Here is a 25,858-nt window from a genome sequence, read left to right as displayed (position 1 = left end):
CAGGGCAATTCAGGTTGTTAGAGGAAATTGCTGCAGCAGACTACTAACTCCCACGGAGTAAAATCCCCTGTTACGGATGCTACGGGCCTGTCTAAAGCGCCGATTGTACATTGATCAAGGTATGGCATATTAATAACGTCACCAAGCGCAGCATATGTATGCACTGATACCCTGGCACACCCGAGAAGCGTTTACAGCCCGGCGAGTGTGTGGTTGGTCCAGAGGCACTAATTTATGCTAGGGAGGGGGAACTCGGCAATCTGGGTATCGCTAACTAGTTGCAGCTATCAGGGCAGGTGATAAGAACGTGTGTTTGAGACTGACTGTTTCTACCAAAGATCTGAAGGGAGACTCTACATGAATAGAGCAGCTGGGGCAAAGGACGAATTTTATCCAGCTGTATCAGATAGTGTTATTCCGAGTCATGAATGATGACAATGGTAAGACTTACGTTGCAGAGATCGGCCGACGGCTTGAGACAGGCCCCAGCCAAGTTCAATCCATTGCGGTCATTTCTTTTCCAAGAAGCAGTAGCTGAATGATTACTAGTAGCAATAATATACATATTAATTTACAGGTATAGTTTGTCCAGCCCCATGAGCCCCGAGGGATATACCATGTGCATGAGTCCGACCTTCCCTACTTACATGACGGACACCTCCCTCACCGGCCGTTCCAAAGAGTACAATTGAGGCATGCTCGACATGATATCCCGCCCATCATAATTCGCCAACATAGTAGCCAGCTTGATGCCAGCTTCCGAGCCCGTCCGGGCCATCACGCCTCGGATCATCTGCGTCTGTTCGGGCGTAGCAAGTCCACACGACAGAATAAACCACAGAGGCCATAGCATAGTGTAGAGATAAAAGGCTCGAACCCGAGACATCCCCTGCTCAGAGGGTGGCATCGGGTTTCCGGAAATATCAATCTCCCCAAAGCAAAATGGTACACTCCGACAAGATTCAGAGACCATCTCGAGGCTTAGCCGTAGGCCATCTGCCTCATGCTGAGACGCTTCATGCTGAATACCGGGGGAATCACACAGAGAGACCAGTGTTCGGAAGAGATCTGCCATCACACTGTGGATGAAGATTCGAAGGACACGGTAATGGGCCCAAATAACCGCAGCAATCATCTCTCGGTACGTGAGTACATTCTCGCCCGTGTGTGATCGGGTCTCGAGGGGTAGCCAGATGTCCGATAAGGTTTGGGTCCATTGGTACAGTTCTGAATCCAAGCGTCTGCAGGAGTCGATCCATGATGCTAGCTTCGTGATTCCCGCAGATTGCAAGGAATCTGAAGCAGATGTTGGCTCTGAAATCAGCTTTCTGACCTTGGACGCAATTATCATAAGGGATTGTAGCGGATCTGCGCCGTCGAGACGCTCAACTAGTCGATCGGAGTCCAGACTGGGTTTCCCCTTCAGCAGAAGGAATTCGATTTGCTGGATTATGCGTTAGCATTCACCCATCCAATATTAAACAGAGACATCCATATTGACTCACCATACGAACATACGCATATTTGAACATATCCAGTCCTGCCGCATGTCCCAGCTGACTCTCTCCCCTCAGTCTCGTAAGCGCCTCAAATCCCACCGTATGCGCACTAGTAAGCCCATGGCGATCTCCCGAGATATCTTCAAACAAAGACAGAATAACCAACGTCGCAAACGTCTCATCCTTCGCCGCCTCAAGCGGCAAATCCAACGCCTCCTGCAGACGTCGCAGCGCCAACCCAAAGCGATATCTCGCCTGGGTCACAATTCCAGGCACATTAACCCTATTACTGAGGGCCATCAGGGCCGTCGCATCGACAGCTAATCGTAAAGACAATGATGCGGGGTTACCATGATTCTGATCTCGACAATCTGCATACAGCGACGGAAGGAACCCCAGATGTCCCATGCCGCCGACTGCATTGCATTCCACGATGGTGAACTGATCGAAGAAATAGCAGATTGCTCTTTCTTCCCACGTAGAATCGCTGATTTGATAAGCGGGCAATGTCGCCACTTGCAGATCCTTGCCGCCGCTTGATACATCATGGTTGCTGGGCTGCTGTTTACTTGACGAGGAAGAGTAGACAATGGCCTTGCCATGGATCAGTTGCTGCACTTTGTACGTTTCATTCCGGAAGATCCCATCCGATCGGTAGCCCGGACATGGCTTGCCGTGTATGCCGCAGTTTCGGCACCCCGGACGGCCTTCATCGCACTGGGAGGCAGCTTAGCGTGGGGTCATACAGATGAACGGCATACTCATTGGGGTAAATTGCTATGCAAGGGGCATGATGTGCCATGACATGTCAAGGCTGCAGATCTGTCCTACCTTGATTTTCCGTTTGCGACACAAATGGCACCCTGTACTTGGCTTCCCGCCGTACACCATCTTCGTCTACTTGATAGGGGCCCAGCTGCGGGATAGAATATGCAGTGGAAGCGACATAGATGGGGACGATTTTTTAAAGTGCTTTGTCAAGCGAATATATCAAATGCTTGATGGCGTCGTCGCAGCTGGTGCCTTGAAGGATCGACACAAAGAACCGTAGAATACGGGGTCTTGCCATTTTGAGGGGCCAGTCAGGTGATCTCCATTATCAACGAGAAACAACCCCAACTACAAATACTACAACTACCACCCCACAGCATTACGACATTTGATCAACCCCGTTCGTTTAGTCAAAGCATACGTAGTGATCTGTTGATCTATTATAGTCTCTATTCCTCTCGTCTCGGAGCAGCCCTTTCGGCATACTTCTAACAACTGACTATCTGAACAACAAGAAAGAAAACCCCCACCAAGGGAGACAAGGCACGCTGGGGTGTAGTCGTGGTGAAAGGTAAGCTCAATGTCTTCGCTTTGTAGGACCAACAGTAGAAACACCAAATCGTCTGTAAATGGTAAATACATCATCTCCCGAGGCGGGTATCATCTAACCCTCGAAAAACAAAAAGTAGAGGTAAACATATCATGAGCCAATCACGGTTCCCCTGAGACTCCTGCAGGTACAACGCATCAAGTAGCCCACCCTTTGCCATTTTGTAACTCCACTCCACGTTTCCCATGAAAACTTCGAGAACAAGACCGGAAAATTGAAAGAAAAGAGATCCGTTTAGACCAAACACCCAGAATGCGAATGCTGATGTTCGATGACCTGGCAACGCTGACCGCGCCTCGTTTGCCTAGCGACACTCAGGTTGGACCAGCCGGGTCGTTGAAATCAGGCGCTAAAACAATAGGTATATAGACGGTAACGCTTGGATTCATAAAGCAGGAAAGAAGGACGTGCTAGTCATTGCGAAGGTGGAATCCCTAGTCAGGAGGCGGGGGCATCCACCATGGTCTGGTCATCGTCACTATTGAGCGGCACACTAGGCGGGGGGTCCGAATAGCGCTCCCTATGTCGGCTGTCGTTACTCGTGGGGTGCAGACCCGGCGTACTGGAAGCACTCTCCACTATCACAGCATCGTCGCCATCTTCTTCGGGTGGTGGTGAGAAAGTCCAGACCTAGAACACATTCATTCCCGGTTAGTCTGTGATAAGATGTAGGAGACAAGGGAGAAATGAGCGAAAGTTCCTTACCTCCATCACTGTGCGGCCTGCTCTGCTAGCCATGATCACAGCTTTCTCTTCCTCAAAGGCAACTCGCCAAACAGCCTCTGCCGGTGTCGACAGTTCTCTGAGTAGTTGACCGGTCTGCAAACTCCACACCTTGACACGACCATCACTACCACCACTGACAATTCTGGAACTGTCAAACTGCAAGCTGGTAACGCTGTTATCATGAGCCGCAAGTCGGTGAATGGGAGCCATCTTGGTCAACGACCAGACCCGAACAGATCCATCAGAACCACCGGTGACCAAGGTATCTCCCCGCATTTGTAGCTGCCCTACTAGGGAGGTATGGCCCTGGAGGATAGCATGGCACTGGCCCGAGTGCGGATCCCAGATCCGCACGCTGGTATCCAAACTGCCGGTGGCGATGCGTCTGCCATCAAACGCGATAGCATAGATTTGGCTGAAGTGGCCCGAGAGCGTTCGTAAGCATCGTCCCTCAGAAATGCTCCAGATGCGTGCCGTAGTATCATAGCTTCCCGAGACTACAAGATCTCCATGAATGGCCAGGCAGCGGACACTAGCTTGATGCCCAACCAGAACGTTCTTGCAGGTACCCGAGGCGAGATCCCATATCCGCAGCGTTGTATCCCGTGATCCCGAGATCGCCGTGTTCTTGTCGGACATTTTGAGGCAACGCACGGTTGACGTATGGCCACGTAAGAGGTAGAGACAGGCACTGTAATTTGATTTGTTCGTCAGTAGTGACCTCCGACTGCAGGCCGTCATAGTTTGCTTACCCGGTCGCCATGTTCCAGACCCTCACTTCTCGGTCGCACCCACCACTCACAAGAATGTCATCCCAGGGAACCATCGCCCATACGCCCATAACATGGCCTTGAAGAGTTCTTTGGTTATCCCCATTGGTATCGTATACATGAATCTTGGCATTGTCTAGCGCGACCACAATATACTTGGGGGTTAAATGCAGGCTTGTGACCACACCCTGGTCGGGTGTGATGTGTCGCTGGGTACAGCGCCCACCCTTGTTCCAGGCAGATTCCACCATGTACTTTTGCTTGAAATGCGATCTGTAGGACAATGGTCGGACCCGTCTCTTGCGTGACGGGTATCCCGACAGGGAGAGCCAGTCTCCCGACAAAGAGCGCGACGAAACGTCGGGCAGACCCTCTCGAGGCTGGAGAGTAGACACATGGGGCCTCCTTTGCAACCCGCTCAAAGACTGAGTACTGGACACAGCATGCAAAGGCTGACCATGGAAAGGGTCGACGAAGTCCCGATCATCCTCCGACAGCCTCCGGGATGCATACGAGTGCTTTTCGCATAGGTTTTTCCACGTAATATCATCATTCAGCAGTTCCCGCCAGCGCTTCGATACTTGGGATGATCTTGCCAACGTTTTCGGGTCATCGATGAATGATAGGACCTAGTGAAGCCAAGCGGGACAGATGTCAGCCTTGTTCGAGCGGTGAGGACATCCGCACCGGAAGAGGTAACCAACTCACCCTCAGACATAGTTCATTTGGGAACACCTGAAACGGATCTTTTCTCAACCGCGGGCTAACATAGCTAGAGACAAAGCTGAGATGCTGGCTATCGCACAGCCCCAATATGCCTTCCAAGAACTTTTGCTTCCGAGCGTTGGAGAGAGAAGAGAAATGTATCCGAGCGTTCAGCAAAAAGGCATCGTCTTCCTCGTCGGGTGTCTGCCAGGTGGGAGGTCTTTGGTGAGGAGTCGGACTGGGAGCAGGCGTGGGAGGTGACGCAGGCGCTGAGGGTAGCAAGTTGGGGGGAATGGGAGTACCGGTCTTGGTGGACGAAGAGAGCGATCTAGAATGAGTACTGGAAAGTGAGGCGACCGAATCTCTGGCTGCAGATGACTTTGATGGCGCAGTCGCCAGCTGCTCAGGTACGCTGCGCGGACTCATCCCGGTATCTACTGGATGGTTGAGTGCTCGTGGACTGCCGCGGTGAGGAGCGGTTGTGTCATCCAGGGGATTGCGTATTCCACCCGACTAGCCTTTCACACGGTGAACGAGATATCCCTACGCAAACCCCTTGCGACCCTTTCTCGTTCATAAACGGAGAAGGCGTAGCACACAAAACGAGAGAATGGGGTTGCTTTAATCCAAAAGAGAAAACGAAGGCGGAGGGGAAGAGCGAGAGATAAGACGGATGTGGACGATCTCCGCCGGGGCAGGGAAGACGAAAGGTTGGCGGTAGACAAGGGAATAGGGGGGTGGAAAGGGAAGAAGAGAATGGGAGTGTGGGTGGTCGGGTCAGAAGTTTTATAGATACCAAAAATGGCTGAAGAAGGAAAAGAGGGAAGACGAAGAAGAAACGGCAAAAAAAAAAAAAGTTAGAGAGTAAGTTGGAGGTGAAGGTCACACTGGAAGGGGGGGGGAAGTTTGGAAGGAGGCCGATGGGGGGGGAAGAGAAAGATGATGAGAGGAGAGACGACGGATTGGTAGGTCCCGTACAGAGTACTGGTAAGTAACTATGGTAAGTACTTCGGTACAGCGGACGGAGGAGGGCGGTAAGATCAGAACTACTAATCAGGACTGAGTGCGGCCTTCCCGACGCCATCCAGAAGCAGGCGGAGAAGAAGCGACGAAGGAAAGACAAAGTCTGGATCATGCGATGTCGTGACGGGTCAGGTGCAGCCTTCCTCTTCTTCTTCCCCCGGAAACCCTCCAAACCAGCCCAGATTACCCGCCAAGCAAAGCCGATGGCGCTTCTTCTATGCCCCTGATTCGTGCAGCGGTATCGCTGGATATCCACCCATAACTCCCCGTTGGTACTAATCCAGATTAGTCAGCTCCCAGAATAAAGTACTTTAGTAAAGTTACGATGAACTAGTCCTGACTACTAGTAGTGCTACTGTCCTGGCGCCAGGGCGCTGCTCGTGGTCGGTACCGACTATCCTGACGGCGGCAATGGTATGGAGGTTTGGGAGACAACGAGCACCAACTGTTGGTTAAGTAGATGATAGTTGGTTACAAGTTAACCTCCGCTACGTCCCCAGTGGAGACAGGGCGTCATTGCTCGAAGTCCGTCTCCACGACCAAATATTGCCCCATCCGAACTCTCGAGCCGCTCTGGTCCGTCCTGTTTACGTCTATCTACTGTAGCTCTTACACATCTCCCACGCCATACTCTCCCCTAGACTGGATAGGTGGATGATGGCCGGAGAGACGAGCTCAGCTAAGAGACCAGCAAATAGGACCAGAGTGCCTGTTCCACACTATAGTTTCTCTGATACCTACAAGGATCAATACCACTGTCGTCACAAACTGCTAACTAGGCGACGTGAAGTTGACGTGGAGACTCACCCATCTCAAGACCAGGGAAGATTAGTACGTAGTCTACCACAGCGGGGCAGTTTCAAGAGCAAGGCACCCGGGCATAATGTCTGGTGCTTCGGTCTAACTTTTCGGTTCCACTGCTAGTCGTAGGAAGATATACTGGTCTCAAGGCGGGAGTGGAAGAACGGGCATGCGTCGTACAACCATGGGTCCATGCAGGAGCCTCCAGGAAAAGCTACTAATGATTCAGTCTTGCCGAATAGTTTCATCACTGCCCCAATGTGGGGAAGAGGTAATTCTCCGACTTCTCGGCGCACCGTTATACCAACCACATCTAAGCCAAGTCTACGTCAAAGTGATCGCGAGGGAGGAAAAGATGGAAACAAATCAAAACATAAAGAAAAGGACACATGCAATTATGATCAAAGTAAAGGGTTCAACCGCACCGTGCAAATGCTTCAAAATCGTGGCCATGACGTGTGGCGGCGCTGACTCAAGGACAATACAACAAGAAAGGCATAACCCCGCAGGGCATATAACACAAATCGCCGCGGTTCCCCAAGACTGGGATCCGCCCAGTAACAACTGTCAAAATCTATTACACAAGACAACCTCCACGGTGTCTACAAACACGAAGCGTTTGTATTTTATAAAACGGCGTGTAGCTCACTGACCCAGGAGAGCTAAAGGCAAGAGAAGGAGAAAGAGACATGGTGTGAATCCAGAAAAGGATTTGGATAGTATCTAGTGGGCATGGCCAATCTGCAGGAACAGTGGAAGAACCATGCCAACAACAGAAGCGATCAGGTCCCTCATAGACTTGTCCGATGCTGACGGTGCCTCTCTATGGTCGCCGTATCCGTTGACCTGAGACTCACGTGACGATGAGTTCGGGCTGTTTTCCTGCATCGTGTGCATGGCAACGTATCTAGAAACATCAGTATCACCATTCACCGTAGGCGTGAGATATGAATGGACTTACAAGAATGTGCCAGCAGAGAACAAGAGAAGTACACCGGTTCGCCAGCGGTTCCCAACGTCATCACCTCCTGACCCCGAGCCCATGATCTGCACAAACAAAAATGTCATGAGAGCACCCACAGGAGCAGCCAAACTGAAGATCAATAAATGCGCTCTAGCGGTACGACTAGAAAGGCCCTGCTTCAGTAGCACTGAGGTGAGGCCAAACGATGCGGGGGCTTTGTGAACCATGATGGCCAGGAAGATGATGAAGCTCAGCCCAGTGTCAGAGCTAGATGCACCCAAGGCAATTCCATCGGCGGCAGCATGAATGACAAGTCCAGTTGTCGTTGCAAAGCTGTGGCTTCTCCTGGGGATATTACCGGCGTCAAGCAAGCCCCCCTCGCGTGACGGCGACGAATTACGCCGCAGGCCGGAACCCAAATTATCCAGAGAAATGTGATAGGGAATTCGCTCCTGTTTGGAGGATGACGCAAAGACGGGTAGTTTGTCGATGAGGTACATCAGTATGAAGCCACTAATGAGTGCAATCCCTATCCAAGCGTGGGGCGAGTTATCTTCATCGTGATCCTCGCCTGTGTGATCGTCCGATGTATCGTCCTTGCGCCCCATAATTCTGGGCCTTTCATCTAGTGTAGAATGGGTTGTAGGTACCGTGACAGGCGCGGATGGCAGATCGGATAGCACCGATCGAGGCGTAAATTCGACATTTGAGGAATCTAGTCCTTCCAATGTTCTCGGGAATTTGGTCACAGGTACAGCCTGGTGTTGCCAATTGACGGCTGTCGTCGATCGGCTGCTAAGTTCTTTCCGACTGCTAAGGGAGTTTGCGCTGTATAGAGTTTCGACCCCCTCCGGAATAATCACGATCAAAGATGTCCCAACCAGAACTCCCATACCAAGGGAGGATATCAATCTCAGCTGAGAAGGAGAAAGTGTGAAGGCGAGCGGTAGTGATCCCACGACAAATGATCTATGTGACGCAGCGGGGAAAAGCAAATTAGCATTGACAGTTCGCACCGAGCAGGCGACAAGTTCCAAGGGGTAGTCGACTCACGTAATGGCCATCACAATGCTCAATGCGAGCAAAGTGAAGAGTCCCTCCATGATCGGCCTCTTGTTCCAGAGCTTCGTCCGTGCTCTAGAAGGTTTCACTCATGTTGCCAATTCCAAGACCAAGATTCTCGATATACCCCTGATCCCGCGGCAGCGGTGATGTCGTCTAAATAGAAAAGCGAACAAGCGAGCTGGAGGACGAAAATAGGCCCGGAGAAGCAAGTGAGACAGGGGAGACGATGGAGAGCGGGCGGAAAGCAGGTGTTCCAAGGCGGTAGGAGGCAGAAGAACTGAAAACGTGGCGGAGGTGGACGGCCCTGATTATGGATTGATTGCGGTTTGCCGCAGTGGGAAAGGCACGCCCCAGTCCGAGGCACGGGAGACCCACTGCCGCCCCAGGGATGGTTTATAATTATCTCTTCGGCTTCATGTTCTTCTTCGACTTACAATGTATGGGGTAAACACATGAAAGGATATTGTGAATTTGCTCAATCCACCTATGAGTACATGTTGATGGCTCTCAAAAATCGGTGAACAATTATAATCAGCCAGCCGTCTGGGAGTTTTTACAGGCCGCAATATCCAAGCTTCCGCGGGCATCAGTTCCGGAAGGGTTATCATGCCTGTTCTCCTCATACTTCTGGTCCATGGCGGCTGTAATCCTTCAGTTGAATCCCAATGATATCCTTCAGTCGTGCTTCTTTCATCTGGATTTGTTCCGCAGACACCGTTCCATAGGCTTCGTTCACTTGCGCAATGACCTTTTCCTTCCACTCCGTTCTTTCGTCGCCCTCCACGTTGATTCTCCCCTGCCCGTCCCAGATGGTTTGCATAGTGCCACCAAGCTTGTTCAAGAAGGAACTTATGCCCCCTTCTCCCCCGCCATACTGATAGCTCTCAAACACACCGTTTCCAGCCCATCTTGGTCCCAAACTGGCCATCAGTATTGTGTCCAGGTCCTTTGCATCTACGACATCTTCCTGAACCAGATAGCAAGCTTCCCGTAGTAGGGCGAAGGCTAACCGATTGCCCACAAATCCTGGAATTTCCTTTCGAATGAGCACGGGCCTATGTCTCGACCCAGGTAGAGAGAAGTATTCACGAGCAAATTCCACCCGCTCAGCGAAAGTTTCTGGAGCCGGTACGATTTCGAGAAGAGGCATTATATTCGGTGGATTGAAAGGATGCACAACAAGCAAGCGAGATTTGTCCTGCATCTTGGCTTGCTGAATAGAAGCAGCAATTCCAGAAGTGCTTGTCCAGAAATGCGCAGAAGACGGGGCTACTGCTTCGATCCGGGCCCAGGTAGTTTGTTTCCAGTCAACATTTTCCGGTCCTTGCTCCTGGACAATGGTCGCCGACGCACATGCGCTTTCCAGGGTCGAGTGAATTCGCAGACGGCCAAAAGAGACAAGAGACGCTACCAATGACGTTGATGGTTGAGATTCAGGACTTGACCTAGGGTCGGTCTTTGTTGATGGCAGCTTGCTCATGTAGATCGGTAGCGTCTTATGGATATATTCCTCGAAATCCGGTCTGGTGTCGAAGACATCAACTATGTTGCTCTCACGGGAGAGATGAAGCGCTGCCATGGATATGCCGATGGTTCCCAGACCGATCAAGGCTATCCGCTGTGAGCTGTACACTGACATGTTGATAGTGCCAAGGATATGAATGACCTTGTTGGAGCCGTGGATTTGCGTTTAGATGGTTGTGTAGAGAGCCAATGGTATCAACTGGGCAAGTTGTATGACAGTCTGGGGTTTATGTTTATCGCAGCAGCAGTGGCTCTCAATTGCGGGGTGCCACACATGTCTTGCCCCGCCATTGTAGTTCTTAAGAACAGAACCACTACTAACAAATCAATGAGTCGTCTAGTCTTGGGTCGGGGACCTGGAGCCGAGGCACCGCACCTGATTTTCGGACCACCGATACTCTACATCTTAGAGTACAGAGTCTTGACTTCGTGCTCAAATGAATCTAAATTTCGAATTAGTTCTTGGTGATTCATGTATGCGAGGTTAGTAGGTTAGTCTCTACGTCGACGTCATATGAGGTTGCCAGTTTGAAGGTACTCTGTCGCAGCCATTCACAGGAGGCCGGCACAACTACTGTGCAAATGATTCTGATGGTGAAAATAAAGTGTCTCGACACACCCTTGGTAAGATTTTTGGAAAGTCAAAAATACATACAGAGCTCTTTCTTGTGTATCCTCTCTTCTACACACTATTTCTTGACTTACAGACTGCGGAGGATTCCTACCGGCGCTAAACCGAAAACGGTTATAGCTAGCTAGCTCCGCGCAACGCGAGATTCGAAAGAGCAACACGCGCCATCTTCCAGGCAATCAATTAAAGCTCCTGCGCTCTCTCACTCAATCATCTCGAACCCAAATCTCCACTATAGTAGCTGGCTATCTATTCGGCAACGGGCACAATGAGTGAAGGCGACTGTAATTATCACCCTTTCGCACTCCATTGTCCTCATATTCCATGTTGCGAGTCGGCTGACTGAATTGGCCTCATTTAGGGACTTGCGATGCCAACGACGCCGTCCATCTGACCATCGTCCAACCCGGCGAGACGAAAGCCAAAACGATTTCCAGCTTTCACCCTCAGTTCACATATCCCATCTTCGGCGACGAGGAGCAAATATTCGGCTACAAGGGGTTGATCATCCGCTTGCGGTTTGCAGCCCATGACCTCCGCCCGAATATCAATATCTCTTACGATGAGAAGTTCAAGCCCGTTGGCGATATTGCCGCTGTCGACCTGCTGAAAACATTGAAACCATGGGTTCCTGAAGGTTGGCCGCTGTCTATTTCAGATAAGGGTGATCTGTGTGCCACTTTAACTAACTTGGGCGCATAATTGCAGAGGCCTTCGGTTCACTTCCCGACTATGAAAAGGCTGTCCAGGAGGACGAAGATGCAAAGGACTTCGTACCACCTGGCAAGCTTGTTCACAGCTATGTCACCCGAGACAGGAATTACGAAATTTGGGCCGGCTCTCTCGCTGATCCTCAAGTTCGACGACTACTGGACCGCGCGCAAATTTTTGTATCGCTGTTCATCGAAGCCGGTACACCTCTGGTCACGGATGATCCTGAATGGACACTTGAGAGATGGACAGTCTACTTTGTGTATGCTATCATCCCGTCCTATGTTCTATCCCTTGCTAACGAAGTTGAAGCTATGAAAAAGTGAAACCGCCCACGCCAACAGCCTCCCAGTATTCCATTGTCGGATATGCGACCACTTATCGCTGGTGGTTTTACCAGCGAGACACTACACAGGGTCGCACCGTCGTGAACGATCCATTCCCAGCACCCGAGATCAGACCTGCTCAGCTGCCGGCTCGGCTGCGAATCGCTCAATTCTTGGTTCTGCCTCCTCACCAAGGCTCGGGACATGGGACTCATCTCTACACCACCATCCACGCCGCATGCTTCAAGGACCCAACAATCACGGAGTTGACTGTCGAAGACCCAAACGAGGCTTTCGATGCCCTCCGCGACACTGCCGACTACCACATCTTGTTGCCGGAGTTCCTCGGGCACAAGGTAGACATCAATCCCAACCCTTATGGAGAGCTCCCCAAGAAGCAGCGCCCTCGGCGCGTCCCAACGTCGGCACTGATCCCTACGAAGTTGTTGCATGACATCCGTTCAAAATTCAAGATTGCCTCCACTCAATTTGCTCATATCATGGAGATGTACCTTCTGGGGCAAATACCTGCCAAGAATCGTCTAGCCGGGGGAGCCAATATGTCCCGACTACTAATCAAGAAGCACAATGCCGAGGATCCCAACGACCGCCGATACTACTGGTGGCGCATGCTCACTAAGCAGCGTCTCTACAAGCGCCATCGGGATCTACTCATCCAACTGGACTCGAGCGAGCGCGTCGAGAAGCTGGAGGAGACCGTGACGAACGTCGAGGAGGGCTACGATGCCCTTCTCAAGGCCTTCAACGCCCGCGAGGAAGCACTGAAGGCCAAAGAAGAGGAGTCCGGTGTGCTTGCAACCCCAGAGTCGACCGCCGTCCTAGGCGAGGCAAGCGGCAGAGATCAGCGGGTAAAGCGGAAGCTCACGGTGGAAGATGAAGAAGATGAAGCCGAGAACGAAGAAGCAGCCAAGCGGACAAAGGTGTGAGCGATGCGTCTAATGTTTCTATATGCATGCCGTTCACCCACCATTTCATTGTAATATTAAACATTATGAAATACCAAAACCACCCTTTTGCCATGAGCCATAACCATATCCTGAACTCCCATACTCCATGATTAGTATTATTACACATGAAGCCATAGTCCCTCATGAATGATAGCTGGGCGGCGGCGACCCCATACTATCCAGGGTATCTATTGTCCCCGACAACGACTTACAATCCACACTCTTCAAGCTACTCGTCCCCGTCGACAAAGTAACCGTCGCCAACCCGACCGTTGACGACGCCTCCGTATCCGACTCCTCTCCACTTCCACCCTTCCCATACACACCCACATCCACATCATAACCACCCACTTCCTGATCCACTGCCACCTTGGCCCGCGGCGGTGCACTTTCCCTCACCAATTCTCCCACATACTCCAACGCCTGTCTGAAACCATGTATTTCCGCCTGCATAGTAACAGGAAGAGGAGCATCCGCCACAGCAAACACACCCTCACCCTCATCATCAGACAACCTTCCCATCTCCACATCCCTTTCCCGCACACGAACAGACCCCATCACAACCGCCCCATCATCATAGCTAAACCCCCGATCCTGGCACTGATACTGATAGTAAGAGGTCTTACCCTCCCACCATTGCTTCCATCGATGTCTCCTCGCAGCGGCTTTGTACGCCCTCCGAGCTTTCCGTTCCTCGCGCTGAGCGGCCCGGTCTACTCGGCATCGCTGGCAGCGCATCGTGTTGCTGCCGATTTGGTATGCCAAAGCGAAAAGCGCAATGATGCAGATGAGGACGCTCAGGTTGATGAAGTAGTCGCGGAGAGTGAGGGCCGAGAGCTTTTTCAGGAGGGAGGCGAGCCACTGGAATTTGAGGAGGGTGTGGATGTGGTCATTGTGATTGGGGTTGTCGTTGTTGGTGTTCTTCATGATGTGGGTGTCTATAAGGGTTGTTTAGAATGTGGGATATGGAGATAGTGAGTGGGGGACTAACTGGCTGTTGTTGGGATGATTGTAGTGGATGATGGTGATGGTAGAGGAATGGGTGCACCGGCTGCCAGGTGGGTGAAGTTGGTGGTGGAGGTGAGACATATTAGTGTTAACTTTGTTAGTAGCCATTGCATGGTGGTGGTTGTGTGGGAGGTGCTACATGGACGGGGGAAGAGAGACATGGGATGGAGGGTATTATAGGTTCATGTAGTTGGTGCAGTTGGGTAAATTGTAGAGAGTGAGACAGTGGTCATGTAGTAATAGATTGGTAAATAGATACAGACGATGTTGTATTCATGAGCAAACTACCTAGGACAGAGAGTGAGAGTCATACGGGCTTTAGGACAGAGTTAAATGAATGGACATCCTTGGCCCTCGGGCCTCCTCTCCCAAGACCGGAGACAGACGGAGTTTACTAAAGAACCCTGTCTCATTAATTAGTGAGTATTATAGCCAGACACTAACCACAGTCACAACTCTAAAGTAGGGCACGTTACTTTGCTCTTACTGGTGCCAATCCAGATAAGCAGCAGCGCCGGGCGGATCTCGGCGTCATGTTTATCCGGCACTCTCCGTCGTTGCGAGCATCGCTGCTGGGAAGCTCGCGGGGAGCTTTCTTGGATTCATATTTACTCTGACGTCGTCAAGAAGGCTTCTATTCTTCTTTGAACATCCTCTTTCTGTTTGGGAGAATACGGCGACTCTATTAGAGTGCTTTTATCCTTTGCTTATCACCTCTCACGGAGTTGATTCCATCTGTGTTTCGATCCGCCCACAACGTCGATCCGCCATATTGATCACAAGATCGCAAGATGGTAATCACCTCTGAAGCCTACCAAAATCCATTTTATCTGCTGCGGTTACTGACTTCCCATGGACAGTTACCTCTCGGTCTCCTGACGGCCGCGCAAGGCCACCCCATGCTCGTGGAACTTAAGAACGGCGAAACCCTCAACGGACACCTTGCCAATTGCGACAACTGGATGAACTTGATACTTAAGGAAGTTGTTCAGACGAGCCCCGAAGGTGATCGCTTCTTCCGGCTACCAGAGGTCTATGTCAGAGGAAACAATGTGAGTTGCATTTCTGCGTCCACCCTGAATCGTATCCAATGTCGCCCCTCTGTTCCTTCCCCTAATCGCTTGTAGATCAAATACCTGCGAATCCCCGAAGAAATCATAGAGATGGTGAAGGAGCAACAGGCGAACCAATCGCAAAATCGCAACCGCGGGCCGCGTGAGGGTGGTCGGGGTGACCGAGGTCGTGGTGGAGGCCGGGGTCGTGGACGTGGCCGCGGCCGTGGTGGCAGAGACGCTTGAAGTGTTATTGGTTTTCTATCTACGAAAGAATGAGAGAGATTATGAGCGATACCCCGGGGGGCAAGGTTTAGTAGGGATTGAGTTCGCTAGGAAATGTCCGTTTTGACGGGTTAGTCGAGCATGGCCTTGGCGTATCTGGTTGTATTTGTCAATGGGAAAACATGCCACCTAGGCGTCCTTCTTTCTTCCAATATAATTGTAGTGTACGGATTACACAAAAAAGTCAAAATTCGTTGAGCCTTGTCCGTGGGCTTCGTCTCTGTAACTTTGCATGCATAGCGTCACGGTCACGTGCAGATATAGAGCTTCTTTCGGAGACCGACCAAGTTGTAGAGAATCTTCCGTCATTGCAAGGGCTCGAGATGCCGCGAACGACCCTGGTACTCGATGGACTGTGGTATTGCCTTTGTCCGTCGTTTAACGCTGCGACCTTCAATCGAGCTACACCTTCCTTTACAGCAGGGAGACGCATCCCTAAACAAAATCGCATAACCGCTCTACGAAGCTCAATCTCGGATTCTCCGCGAAGATGCCTCACAAACCTTACCCCACGACCGACGGACGCAACCATTGAAATCGTCGAAGACAATAGCCACAATACTACGAATTCTTCATCACCCTCCGATCAACAACCCTTCGATCCTGACGATGCAGGCGCGCAAGACAATGTACGCCCAGGGGACCTTTTATCGCCAATGGAGCGATTGACCAAGCCGCCACCGGGCGTACCCAAGTACTTCAAACACCTACCTTCACAACGTCTAGAGAACAGATTACAGGAGCGAGTAGCTCGATATCCGAGAGTTTTGAGCGCTACGCAAATCCTGCGTGTTCTAATCCGGGACCGCCATGTCCGCCCGGAAATGCGACATTACCGGGGGTTGATTCTCGCCAATTCGGATCCCGAGCGTGGGTCGCCACAGGCTGTTCGCGCTTTGCTAAAGGAGATGGAGGAGAATGGGATACCGGCTGATTCGGGGACACTTCATGCAGCGCTACAGGTATGATCTTCGAGTCTGGGAAAGAGGCACTTGCTGACGTGCTCGCTTTTACTCTCAGGTCCTTGCGGTTCATCCGGATTACCTCCTACGTCAGGAGATTGTGCGCACGCTTCGAGACCGATGGCTTCCGTTGAGCCCCGCCGGATGGCACTTTGTGGTCGCTGGGTTGATTCGAGAGCACCAGTTTGAGCTGGCGTTGGATCATGTCGAGCAGATGGAGAGGAAGGGTATGGTCGTTGAGAATTGGCTGCATAGCCTACTTATCTATTACCTTTGCGATTTTGGAGAGTTCGACGAGGTGGTCCGGTTGATGCGCTCACGGACGAGCCAGGGCTTGGACATGAGCTCGGAGTTGTGGTTGTACGTGCTAGAGGTGGCGAGCGCTGCTCTGCACTACGATACTACTCGGTACATCTGGAGACAGATGGTGGAGCTGAGATATCTTCATCCTGGTCATCCGCTGTGCAGCAATGTCCTTGGTGTGGCGGCGCGCGCTGGAGATACCGAGCTGGCGGCATCGGTGATCCGCTTCCTCGTCGAGGTCAATGTGCAGCCCCAATTGGATGACTACGAGAAAATGGTGGAGGCCCATGCTGTGTCGGGGTCTTTGTATTCTGCATTTGAGGTGCTGTGTAAGATGCATATGGCGGACATTGCGGTAGAGCAGCGCTCCACGCGTGCCATTCTTACGCATCTGCTGCAGAGTAGGACGACCCCACGGGGCGCATGGACGATGCTGAAGCAATTGAAGGCCACCAAACTGACAGTGCCGCTTGGCTGCGCCAAAGTGGTGTTGGAGATGTGCGAGTACGAAGCCCTCGATAACCCGTCGGTGGTGTACGAGGGAATCGCGTTCTACAAAGAACTATATGCGCTCTGTCCAGACAAGGCCGACGTTACTATCTACAACATTCTCCTAGGAATGTGTCGACGGGCGCGCAATACCGAGGCGGGCATGTTTATCGCGAAAGAGATGGCATCGCTCGGCGTGATCCCGGACCAAGGAACATTTGAGCATCTCATCGTCATGTGTCTGGAAGCAGGCAATTTCGAGTCCGGGTACATGTACCTGCAAGATCTGCTGGGACGGGGGATCCGCCCCGGCGAGGAGACACGAGCTGCCATCCGGGAGCTCTGTTCTCCATCAGAAGATCCATTTGCGTCACGCCTCAGGCATCATCCGCAGATCCAGGATGGGTCGGTGGGATGTCTGGTGGACGAGATCAGTAATACTCACGAGCCGCCCGATTCGACGGAGCAGCAGGAAGAGGAGGGGAACGGGAAAGAGGAGTCGTTTCATCGCTCGGGACAGACACCGACCCAGGCAGAGGTGGAACGGCAGGCGTTGCATAAACTCCGACGGGCCGCAGCCAAGGAGAGACGCAAGCGAAAGAGACGACTAGCAGCCATCGCACAGGGGCAAGAAGAGGAAGGCTGGTTGGACTATGAGCCAGGGGGGCTTATTCCTGAGGACCAGCTTGATGCGAAGAGTAACAATTGAGCTGGGGGATAGAAATGGGCAGCTGGAAAGGGGGTGGTGTGTATCCTCCCTTCGTGTATACTATTACTGTATCTAGTGTAGAATCTTGGCCCCTATGCCAACAACCTAAGCGATGTATTTAATTTCACAAGACACAAGCTGACAGGCATCAATTGAGCTACCTGTCAGGAGAAACACATGTCCGTGATTACTTGTCAGACTGATGCCCGTGCCATTATGTAGTAATCAAATCACCACAAACGTGCACTGTTTCTGCCCGGAACATTCGGAGAAAAAGGAATGGAGTGGGTGGGGGGACAAGCAGCAGCCGAGGCCAGGAAGGATTCAAGCGACAGGAACCATCATGCAGCCAGCAGAGTCGGGGGATAAGAATCAACCCGCAAAACTCAGATACTGCGTACTAACCCCTGCTCTATGTATAGTTTAGATTTTTAGTTCTTGGTTAGTGTGGACTAGGAACCCCCATCTGCGACACGCGGGCGCAACATAATGGAACCATGCCAGGAACCTCAAACCGCCGTTAGATTTCAATGCCCGGATTTTCAGCCCTGACCAGCGGTTTGAACTGGAGAAAAAAAAAACCGGCATGGTTGTTTTTTGTCCCACTTGTCGGAGAAATTTGAGGTTTAATTTGTTTTGGGTGTGGGATATCGCCGAGGGAAGGTTCAGGTTACTCCTGAACTAGATTAACTGTTGGTTCCTGGTTTGTTTGCTGTTGTACTGTGGGAGCCTGGGAGGGTTTCTATTCTTATCCGGGCTGCATGAGATTGGGATCGACTTGCATGGACCCTAGGAACTAACAGTACAGTAGTTTGGGATGTAAGGGAATGGATGTATGCATGAGTTGTCAATTGATTCCATCGTAGAAGTTCTTTCTGATCATCGGCCAGCACAGACAGCTTTTCTTTTCTAATCTTCCTCGTGTAACCATGCAAATCCACGACAAACCTAGTTAACCTCTTCATAACTTTTCTTGGTCAAAGGGATAATCATATGGAGAACAAGAGACACACCAACACACACCGATCCTTTTTTAGTTCAAGGGATCGTCGCAGTTGGGCCAATGCTGGTTCGTTTCACCCGCAGCTCCACTTCTTCTTCCTCTCTCACTCCTCTTCTCTCTCTCTCTTACTCTCTGTTGGGGTCGAAACTAGAAGCAGTTCGGAGTTGCGCTTGTTTCTGGTTCCCCTCGCCACCTGCACATCATCCCCGGCTTATTATAATTATTCGCCTCTGTCCTGCCCTCTTTCTCACTACGATCTACTATCTATCTACTATCTATCTACTATCTATCTACTATCTATCTACTATCTATCTACTATCTACTTTCCTCCCTTTTTATACAAAAGTATTGTATCCTTCATATCACCTATTGATAATACTTAATTTCCTCACTCTTATCTACTATCTCAAGTACCAACTATCGTTCCACCCTCCAACGGTAGACATACATACATACACATCCTCCATTCGCCACTCGGATACTATACATCAAAATTTATTATTACCTTCACCACCTAAACAAAAGAAAACTACCACACAATCAACATGCACCTCTTCAACTACCTCCCCGTCGCTCTCACCACCCTCGGCCTCACAGCCTCGGCCTCTCCTCTCCGCCGTGCCGACAGCCCAGCCCTAACCTGGCACGTCTCCAACTTCACCACCGGCTGCTCCCCGGCCGCCTGCACCTACAGCTTCAACATCTACGGCGTCGCCACGGCCAACACCCCCGGTTTCAACGCCACATGCACTGGTAACTCCAACAACACTGCCCTGACTGCCTGTGGTGGCAACCCTCAGGTCCAGTCCCGCATCCAGCCCGCTACCTACCCGGAATGGAACATCCGAGTCGAGCATGCCTGGACTCTGCCCGGCGACATGGAATTCTATGCTTATGGCGAGACCAATGTTACCTCGCCGACGCCGAAGTTCACCATTCCTGTCACGGAGGAATATGGTGTTGCTTAAATGCGCCTATAGTGGAATTGATAGAAAAGGGGGTGGGAAAGTCAAATGACTTGAGGTCATGACATGGGTTACTACAGTATAGATGGTGAAGGGCGGAATGAGGTCAAATTACTGGAAATATTTGCGGTTTTAGTTATGTATCATATTGATATGGATTTGTTGGGCTGGTTCTTCATGACTGTTTACAGTTTGGTTTTCGTTGGGTTTATGATGAGAATAGGGTTGAGGATCTATAATGTCTGGTTACAGGATGGTCTGGTCATGATGATTGATTGATTGATTGATCTGGGTAAATATATCAATTAGTATAGTCGGAATCTACAAATATACCAATATACCAACACCAATATACATCACAAGTTTACTTACTATGTTCCTTGACACAAGATACTAGTTGTAGTCTGGGAGATGAAATGATGGGGTTGGAATGTGTCCCGGTGACATCATCCCGACCCTTGCAAATCAATGAATGGTCTTCTTACAATGTTTTCCCCCGACAAGCTTGATCATGTAGCAGCTGCACTGCCTCTCTCCCCTGTCAATCACCCTCATGCTTGGCCTATCTCATCCTATGACAATTACATGGAATATATAACCTTGCACAGGTCTTTCCAGTCTAGCTGGACCATCCATTTTCCAAGAGAATCGCCAGGTTGACCCGTGCGTCATTCGCCTGGCCACCCTGTCTCCGCCACGATCCCCTCACGATTCAGGTCTGTCTTTCTCCCCCTTGCATGTTCCTGAATATCCCCTGATCAGTTCGAGTAGAAATTCCACGTCGCTTGATCTTATGGTAAGCACTACTATTCTCCAGCCGCTTCCTGATCCTCATTAGTAGCTGACCATGTAATGACTGGAGCTACGTAGGCGTCGATCCTCCGGCAAATCGTTGCCGGTCCCCGGTTACAACATCCTGAAGCTGGTCTAGACTTGTGCTATGTGACTGATAACAGTAAGCCACCAACCCTATCATTCTTCCTAACTACTACTAACTCATTCCCTGCTCCTGCGCACTTTCAGTCATCGCAACCTCCGGTCCCTCTTCTAACTACCCGCAACGCGCCTACAGAAACCCCTTGGACGAGCTCGTCAAGTTCCTCGACTCGAAACATGACTCCGACTGGTGTATCTGGGAGTTTCGCGCTGAAGGCACCGGCTATCCCGACTCAGAGGTCTACAATCGCATCCATCATTACCCATGGCCCGATCACCATCCGCCCCCGTTTGCGCTCATTCCCGCCATGACGGGCAGTATGCGTAACTGGATCCATCGGCTCGATGAGCCTGACACAAAAGACGAGAAGGCTAAGAAGAAAGACAGAGTTGCTGTCGTTCATTGCAAGGCCGGAAAAGGCCGCAGCGGTACGGTGGCCTGCAGCTACTTGATTAGCCAGGAAGGGTGGAAGGCAGACGATGCACTGCAGCGATTTACCGAGCGGCGAATGCGAGTCGGGTTCGGGGCTGGGGTGAGCATCCCAAGTCAGCTGCGGTGGGTGGGATACGTGGATCAATGGACGAACCAGATGGGAAAGAAGTATATCGAGCGGCCGGTGGAGATCCTCGAGGTGCATGTGTGGGGACTGAGAGATGGCGTCAAGGTCGCGGTAGAGGGGTTTGAGGACCAGGGGAAGAAGATCAAGAAGTATCATCTGTTCCATCGGAGTGAACGTACGGTGGTCGATGATGGGAAATCGAAGACGATGCCCTTAGACCCAGTCCCAAACGGACATGCCGATAACAACAACAAGAAACAACCTCAATCCGCTACGACATTTCCACCCAGAACAGAGGACAGCCCTCACCCATCCACCGATTCACCCGCCAGAACAGACACTCCCCCGAAACACCTCTCCGCCATCGTCTTCCGTCCCAAGTCCCCAATCAGCATCCCCACCTCCGACGTAAACATCGACTTCGAACGACGCAGCAAGGCCGCCTACACCGGCTGGGCCATGGTAACGTCCATCGCGCACGTCTGGTTCAACGCCTACTTCGAAGGCGGCGACCAACACGATTCCGGCGTCTTCGAAGCGGAATGGGAGGCCCTCGACGGCATCAAAGGCACAACACGCAAGGGCGTCAAAGCCTTAGACCGACTGAAAGTCGTCTGGCGATACGCCAACCAACCAGGCACCTCCCACCCCGACACAGGAAGACCCATCTCCGAGCCCAAGCCCGGTGAACCAATTCCCGAAACTCAGCCACCGGACTGGCACATTCATGGCACTGGCTCCAACTCTGGTACCAACTCTCCACGAGACCAGGACGACGAGAACACACCTCCCCCTCCTCCATCTAAAGAGCTGGAAGCCGACAAGGACCCCGAATCGGAACAAGACAGCAGCTCAGCCAAACATAAACATAAAGACAAACATACTACTAACGAGCATGACCACCCCATCCTCTCAGACCTCAGCACCGCTGCCGCCTCCGCCGTATCTTCAATACCAGGACTAGGCAAGCAGCTAGGTCTGCGCAAGCAAACCGACGAAAGCAAAGACGTGAGTCTTGCGGGCAGTAGCGAGGACGAGTCGGGGAGAAGTTCAGCTGCGCCTTCGCAGGCGAAGAAAGATACGAAGAAAGAGTGGTCGTCTGTTGACGAGGGTAAATAGCACCGTTAATCTATTGGGGGATATGATTCCAATGTATATGAAGCAATCCTCTGATCTGTATCCACTGTTATATGTATAGGAGGGAGAGTTGATTGGATTGGACTGGTCTAGGCCAGGATGTTTTGTATATACTACATAGTACACGATACAGGTATACGGTTACAAATGTACAGACTGCGAATAACCAGGTAATTCCCCCCAATGGGTGCGTGTATCTGCGTGCTTGATAATGTGTAGGTTTTAATCCTAAGAACCCCTACGAGAATATACTAGTTTTATGGAGAACTTGGAAATGATAAACAATACTAATCACCGATAACGAAACGATGCAAATTTAGACTAAGGAAATGAAAGGGCTCAAGCATATACCCTTACATATCGAGGTTATCATATCATGTCACACCATACTAGCATATCTAAAAGTAGATTATCTACACACACATACACACAATGTCTTACTTTGAACTTGCTAGTAGTAAAAGAAATGAAAATAAAAAAAAGGAAGTGAAGACCCGCAAACCTCATTTCAACTCCAAATCTCCTCAATACAAACACACACAACTCCACAGAATATGCCAAACATGCAAATGTGTCAACAAAGTTGATTCAATCCTACAGCGGCACAAACCCCTCCATCCGCTGCCTCGATTCCCGTTCCTCACGCTGTAACCGATCATTCTTCTTCCGCTCGTATACGGCCCGCACCACACGCTTCACTTGATCCTCACCCTGGGCGAAGTTCGCCTTCGCAAGACCGACCACTGAGTCGATTTGTTCCGGCGTGTAGACGAAGTTCCACGTGGAGAGGAAGTCGTCGAGGTCTGGGTTGATGGTGCCCGGGTATGGAGTCAGAGGCTTAGCCGGGTCGGAGACGCGGGCTTTGGAAGTGTTTTCGGATTTGCGGGCAGGAGTGCGGGACTTGTGAAGGGAGGAGCTGGTGGGCAGCTCTGGGGCGGATGGGTTGGGGAGTAAGGGGAAGTAGACGACAGCGATGCCTGCGTCTGGGCGCATGAGGTGGAAGTCGGATTCGGAGTGATCGGTGTCTTGTGGGTGGAAGAGGCGCTTGGATGGTGGGGGTTCTTGGCCCGACACCATTTCTTGGGTGGTGCCTACCCAGATGTTGCAGTAGTCGAGGTCGGTGGAGGCGGAGGGATGGTTTTTCTTTTTATTTTGTGCACTTGTGGGTGGGGTGGTGGTTGTGTTGTTTGAGGTAGTATTTTGGTTGGTGGTAGGGCTGTTGGGTTTGCTCTTGTCCTGGGCTTCGGCCATCTTGTTGGCTAGCTCTTTCTGGGAGATGTTCTGGGCCTGACGGAGCGTTTCTTCGGTTTGTTTGAGTTGCTCGTCTTCCCTGGGCCAGCCGGCGCCTATTGGCCAGCCCTTGACACCTCGTTGTCGAGCATATCCATCTACAACAGAGAGCCAGTTCTCTTGTTTGATATCGGCTGATGCGTCGAAGGCGATGATGACGTCAACGTCTCTGCCAGGTCTGAGGAGCGGGTAGATGGGGAGGTTGTTGCTCATGCCTGCGTCCATGAGCCGGAGATGACGGCTTCGGAAGATGGACTCTGGACAGGATGGTGGCAGCTGATCTTTCATGCCGAGTACGTAGTTTGGTATGGTGGCTGGGTCAATCGGGTGAACTCGTACTAGATCCTTCGTCTTGCCTTGGATGAGGGAGTCTATGCCGCTCAGGCCTGTGATGCCTTTGATAACGGGCCGTATCTCCTTGTAATAATGAGACAGTGTAGCACAGAAAGCACTTCCCCAGACACCCATCAATGCGGGAACGCGCAGCTCAGGGATGGGGGAGATCTCTTCAGGTTTAACATTGACTCCACCGTGGAAGTGTCTTCCCAGCGCCCATGTTGGTATTCCTGCACTGAGCTCCTCGCAGAAGAATTCGTAGGGTGTAAACTCAAACCACTGAAACCATGCCTCGCTTTTCGACTCTTTAATCAAATCTTCTGGCTTCTCTCGTTTCTCGGGGTTCTCTTGGTTCTCGAGCACAGGAATCTCATGGCGGACAGCCGTATAGATGGGAAGTGGATGAGCTCCGGAGGCGAGGTTGTATCTCTGGTTCGATAGCTTCAAATCCCTATCACAGACGCCTAATTCTCCCTTGGGAACCAGCAACCGCGCAGCCAAGAGCATGCCGTATATATCCACCAAGCCAAAATCGGCACCGGGATCACCTTTCAGCTTTTCGACCAAGCCGCTGAGAAGATACTTGTTTGTGGGAGCATTGGTGAGTAGCTTGAGGGCTGCCGGTGGAAAGGCCAAATGGACTCCCAGTCTGTTTTTCAGATGGTCGACCATTTTGTTGAAATTGCGCCCCGTGATGGACGAGTGGTAGAGCGTCTGCAGCCAGCAACTGCCACTTACGCCAGCAGTATAGGTAACACAATCCCATAGGCCAGCTTCTTGAGTCGCGAGGTACGAGCCAGTGCCAGCGACAAGCGCACGCAGACCGCCACCCGAGCCGCACATGGCAATGATGGGAACATCGTCCGGATGTATTTCATCTTCAGGGATGTCCAGATAAGAGGCCAGCGCCGCGGTTGCGTATTTTTGCCGCTTCTGTCTGTACGCCAATTCTTCGTTGCAGAGTGTATCCCCAACTCGAACTTTGGCCTTGCGGAGGATTTCTGGGTTGATGTCTGGGTCGTGAGCTTCGTGCCAAATATCGTCTGCAAGGGAGCCAGGCGCCATGGAGAGCTCGCGCTGGAGCTTCTGCACCGACAGTGGAAGCAATCGGGTCCAGTCCGGAATGATGTAGTTTTTGATGTTGTCGAGCTCAATCCAGTCGGGAGTGCCTACAGCCTGCTTCACCCCCTCGAACTTTTGCAGCACATTCGTCCATATCGAGCCTGCATCATGGTGCGGGTCTTCCTTGGAGCCATGACCCAACGGGTTCCAGTCGGAGCTTCCGGATGATTTATCCGACCGTTTATCAGAACCCGGGTTTGAGCTTGTTGAGAAGAAGCCTTTTGGGCCGGTCTGCAGCAGCAATTGCCTATTTGACTGAGTTCGGCCACTCGTAGTATAGAGGAGACCGCCGCCTAAGGCAATCAAAAGGGTAGGAGGAACAGTCCAGCGTAAACGCAGTGCCTTGGCAGCCCCCATGTTGCAATGGGTACTGCGTAGGTTTGGGGAGGTGGCGGGAAGCAACATGCAAGTGATGAAGCCATGGCGGCCAGGCCACGACGATCGTGGCCGGACTCCATTCTTAAAGCGAAGCTGGAGCTGGAAGACGCGCCGGGAATCTGCCGGAAACATGACGACATGTCACGTGGGGCGCATCCAGGAAATCCTCGGCACCGCAGACGGGCCGAACTTGCTGGATGGGGATTAGCGCCCCCTCTTCTGTCCGGGG

At 51.5% G+C, this 25,858-nt stretch overlaps 11 protein-coding genes across 11 annotated transcripts; 5 read left to right on the top strand and 6 right to left on the bottom strand.

Annotated features, from left to right (window-relative positions):
- Positions 1-577: 577 nt before the first annotated feature.
- BO79DRAFT_187349 (putative C6 transcription factor) lies at positions 578-2,390 on the bottom strand (the record flags this gene model as incomplete). Its single annotated transcript, XM_025680536.1, has 3 exons — positions 578-1,444; positions 1,506-2,216; positions 2,331-2,390. The coding sequence occupies 3 exons, from the start codon at positions 2,388-2,390 to the stop codon at positions 644-646; spliced, it is 1,572 nt and encodes a 523-aa protein (XP_025543936.1). The 3' UTR covers positions 578-643.
- A 726-nt stretch (positions 2,391-3,116) lies between these two features.
- On the bottom strand, positions 3,117-5,722 carry BO79DRAFT_43163 (F-box/WD repeat-containing protein). The gene is made up of 4 exons (XM_025689242.1): positions 5,085-5,722; positions 4,359-5,005; positions 3,586-4,297; positions 3,117-3,510 (listed from the first exon to the last, which is right to left on the bottom strand). The coding sequence occupies exons 1-4, from the start codon at positions 5,505-5,507 to the stop codon at positions 3,319-3,321; spliced, it is 1,974 nt and encodes a 657-aa protein (XP_025543935.1). The 5' UTR covers positions 5,508-5,722; the 3' UTR covers positions 3,117-3,318.
- A 1,577-nt stretch (positions 5,723-7,299) lies between these two features.
- On the bottom strand, positions 7,300-9,146 carry BO79DRAFT_234982 (Mn(2+) transporter ATX2). Its single transcript, XM_025684437.1, has 3 exons — positions 8,923-9,146; positions 7,867-8,838; positions 7,300-7,812 (listed from the first exon to the last, which is right to left on the bottom strand). Exons 1-3 carry the CDS (start codon positions 8,970-8,972, stop codon positions 7,629-7,631), a joined length of 1,206 nt encoding a protein of 401 aa, XP_025543934.1. The 5' UTR covers positions 8,973-9,146; the 3' UTR covers positions 7,300-7,628.
- Positions 9,147-9,424: 278 nt separating this feature from the next.
- On the bottom strand, positions 9,425-10,684 carry BO79DRAFT_234981 (3-hydroxyacyl-CoA dehyrogenase). Its single transcript, XM_025684436.1, has one exon. The coding sequence runs from the start codon at positions 10,571-10,573 to the stop codon at positions 9,554-9,556; it is 1,020 nt and encodes a 339-aa protein (XP_025543933.1). The 5' UTR covers positions 10,574-10,684; the 3' UTR covers positions 9,425-9,553.
- A 606-nt stretch (positions 10,685-11,290) lies between these two features.
- On the top strand, positions 11,291-13,074 carry hat1 (histone acetyltransferase catalytic subunit HAT1; the record flags this gene model as incomplete). Its single annotated transcript, XM_025679266.1, has 4 exons — positions 11,291-11,373; positions 11,451-11,726; positions 11,798-12,062; positions 12,113-13,074. Exons 1-4 carry the CDS (start codon positions 11,358-11,360, stop codon positions 13,071-13,073), a joined length of 1,518 nt encoding a protein of 505 aa, XP_025543932.1. The 5' UTR covers positions 11,291-11,357.
- A 29-nt stretch (positions 13,075-13,103) lies between these two features.
- On the bottom strand, positions 13,104-14,373 carry BO79DRAFT_206875 (uncharacterized protein). Its single transcript, XM_025682059.1, has 2 exons — positions 14,086-14,373; positions 13,104-14,032 (listed from the first exon to the last, which is right to left on the bottom strand). The coding sequence occupies exons 1-2, from the start codon at positions 14,213-14,215 to the stop codon at positions 13,236-13,238; spliced, it is 927 nt and encodes a 308-aa protein (XP_025543931.1). The 5' UTR covers positions 14,216-14,373; the 3' UTR covers positions 13,104-13,235.
- Positions 14,374-14,722: 349 nt separating this feature from the next.
- BO79DRAFT_187333 (U6 snRNA-associated Sm-like protein LSm4) lies at positions 14,723-15,528 on the top strand. The gene is made up of 3 exons (XM_025680535.1): positions 14,723-14,896; positions 14,963-15,154; positions 15,230-15,528. Exons 1-3 carry the CDS (start codon positions 14,894-14,896, stop codon positions 15,398-15,400), a joined length of 366 nt encoding a protein of 121 aa, XP_025543930.1. The 5' UTR covers positions 14,723-14,893; the 3' UTR covers positions 15,401-15,528.
- Positions 15,529-15,762: 234 nt separating this feature from the next.
- On the top strand, positions 15,763-17,994 carry BO79DRAFT_165578 (pentatricopeptide repeat protein; the record flags this gene model as incomplete). The annotated part of the gene is made up of 2 exons (XM_025679265.1): positions 15,763-16,401; positions 16,460-17,994. 2 exons carry the CDS (start codon positions 15,763-15,765, stop codon positions 17,900-17,902), a joined length of 2,082 nt encoding a protein of 693 aa, XP_025543929.1. The 3' UTR covers positions 17,903-17,994.
- A 1,175-nt stretch (positions 17,995-19,169) lies between these two features.
- On the top strand, positions 19,170-20,173 carry BO79DRAFT_206873 (uncharacterized protein). Its single transcript, XM_025682058.1, has one exon. The coding sequence runs from the start codon at positions 19,451-19,453 to the stop codon at positions 19,871-19,873; it is 423 nt and encodes a 140-aa protein (XP_025543928.1). The 5' UTR covers positions 19,170-19,450; the 3' UTR covers positions 19,874-20,173.
- Positions 20,174-20,420: 247 nt separating this feature from the next.
- BO79DRAFT_284613 (putative phosphatidylinositol-3,4,5-trisphosphate 3-phosphatase) lies at positions 20,421-22,634 on the top strand. Its single transcript, XM_025688262.1, has 4 exons — positions 20,421-20,586; positions 20,642-20,666; positions 20,741-20,825; positions 20,894-22,634. Exons 2-4 carry the CDS (start codon positions 20,664-20,666, stop codon positions 22,483-22,485), a joined length of 1,680 nt encoding a protein of 559 aa, XP_025543927.1. The 5' UTR covers positions 20,421-20,586; positions 20,642-20,663; the 3' UTR covers positions 22,486-22,634.
- Positions 22,635-22,887: 253 nt separating this feature from the next.
- Positions 22,888-25,661, bottom strand: BO79DRAFT_206871 (putative phospholipase A2 (PlaA)). The gene has a single exon (XM_025682057.1). The coding sequence runs from the start codon at positions 25,654-25,656 to the stop codon at positions 23,098-23,100; it is 2,559 nt and encodes an 852-aa protein (XP_025543926.1). The 5' UTR covers positions 25,657-25,661; the 3' UTR covers positions 22,888-23,097.
- Positions 25,662-25,858: the final 197 nt, after the last annotated feature.

The sequence above is a fragment of the Aspergillus costaricaensis genome, assembly GCF_003184835.1.
Source record: "Aspergillus costaricaensis CBS 115574 unplaced genomic scaffold BO79scaffold_3, whole genome shotgun sequence".
Lineage (NCBI taxonomy): Eukaryota > Fungi > Ascomycota > Eurotiomycetes > Eurotiales > Aspergillaceae > Aspergillus > Aspergillus costaricensis.
The sequence above is the reverse complement of the archived record's forward strand: the minus strand, read 5'-3'. Positions and strand labels throughout refer to the sequence as shown.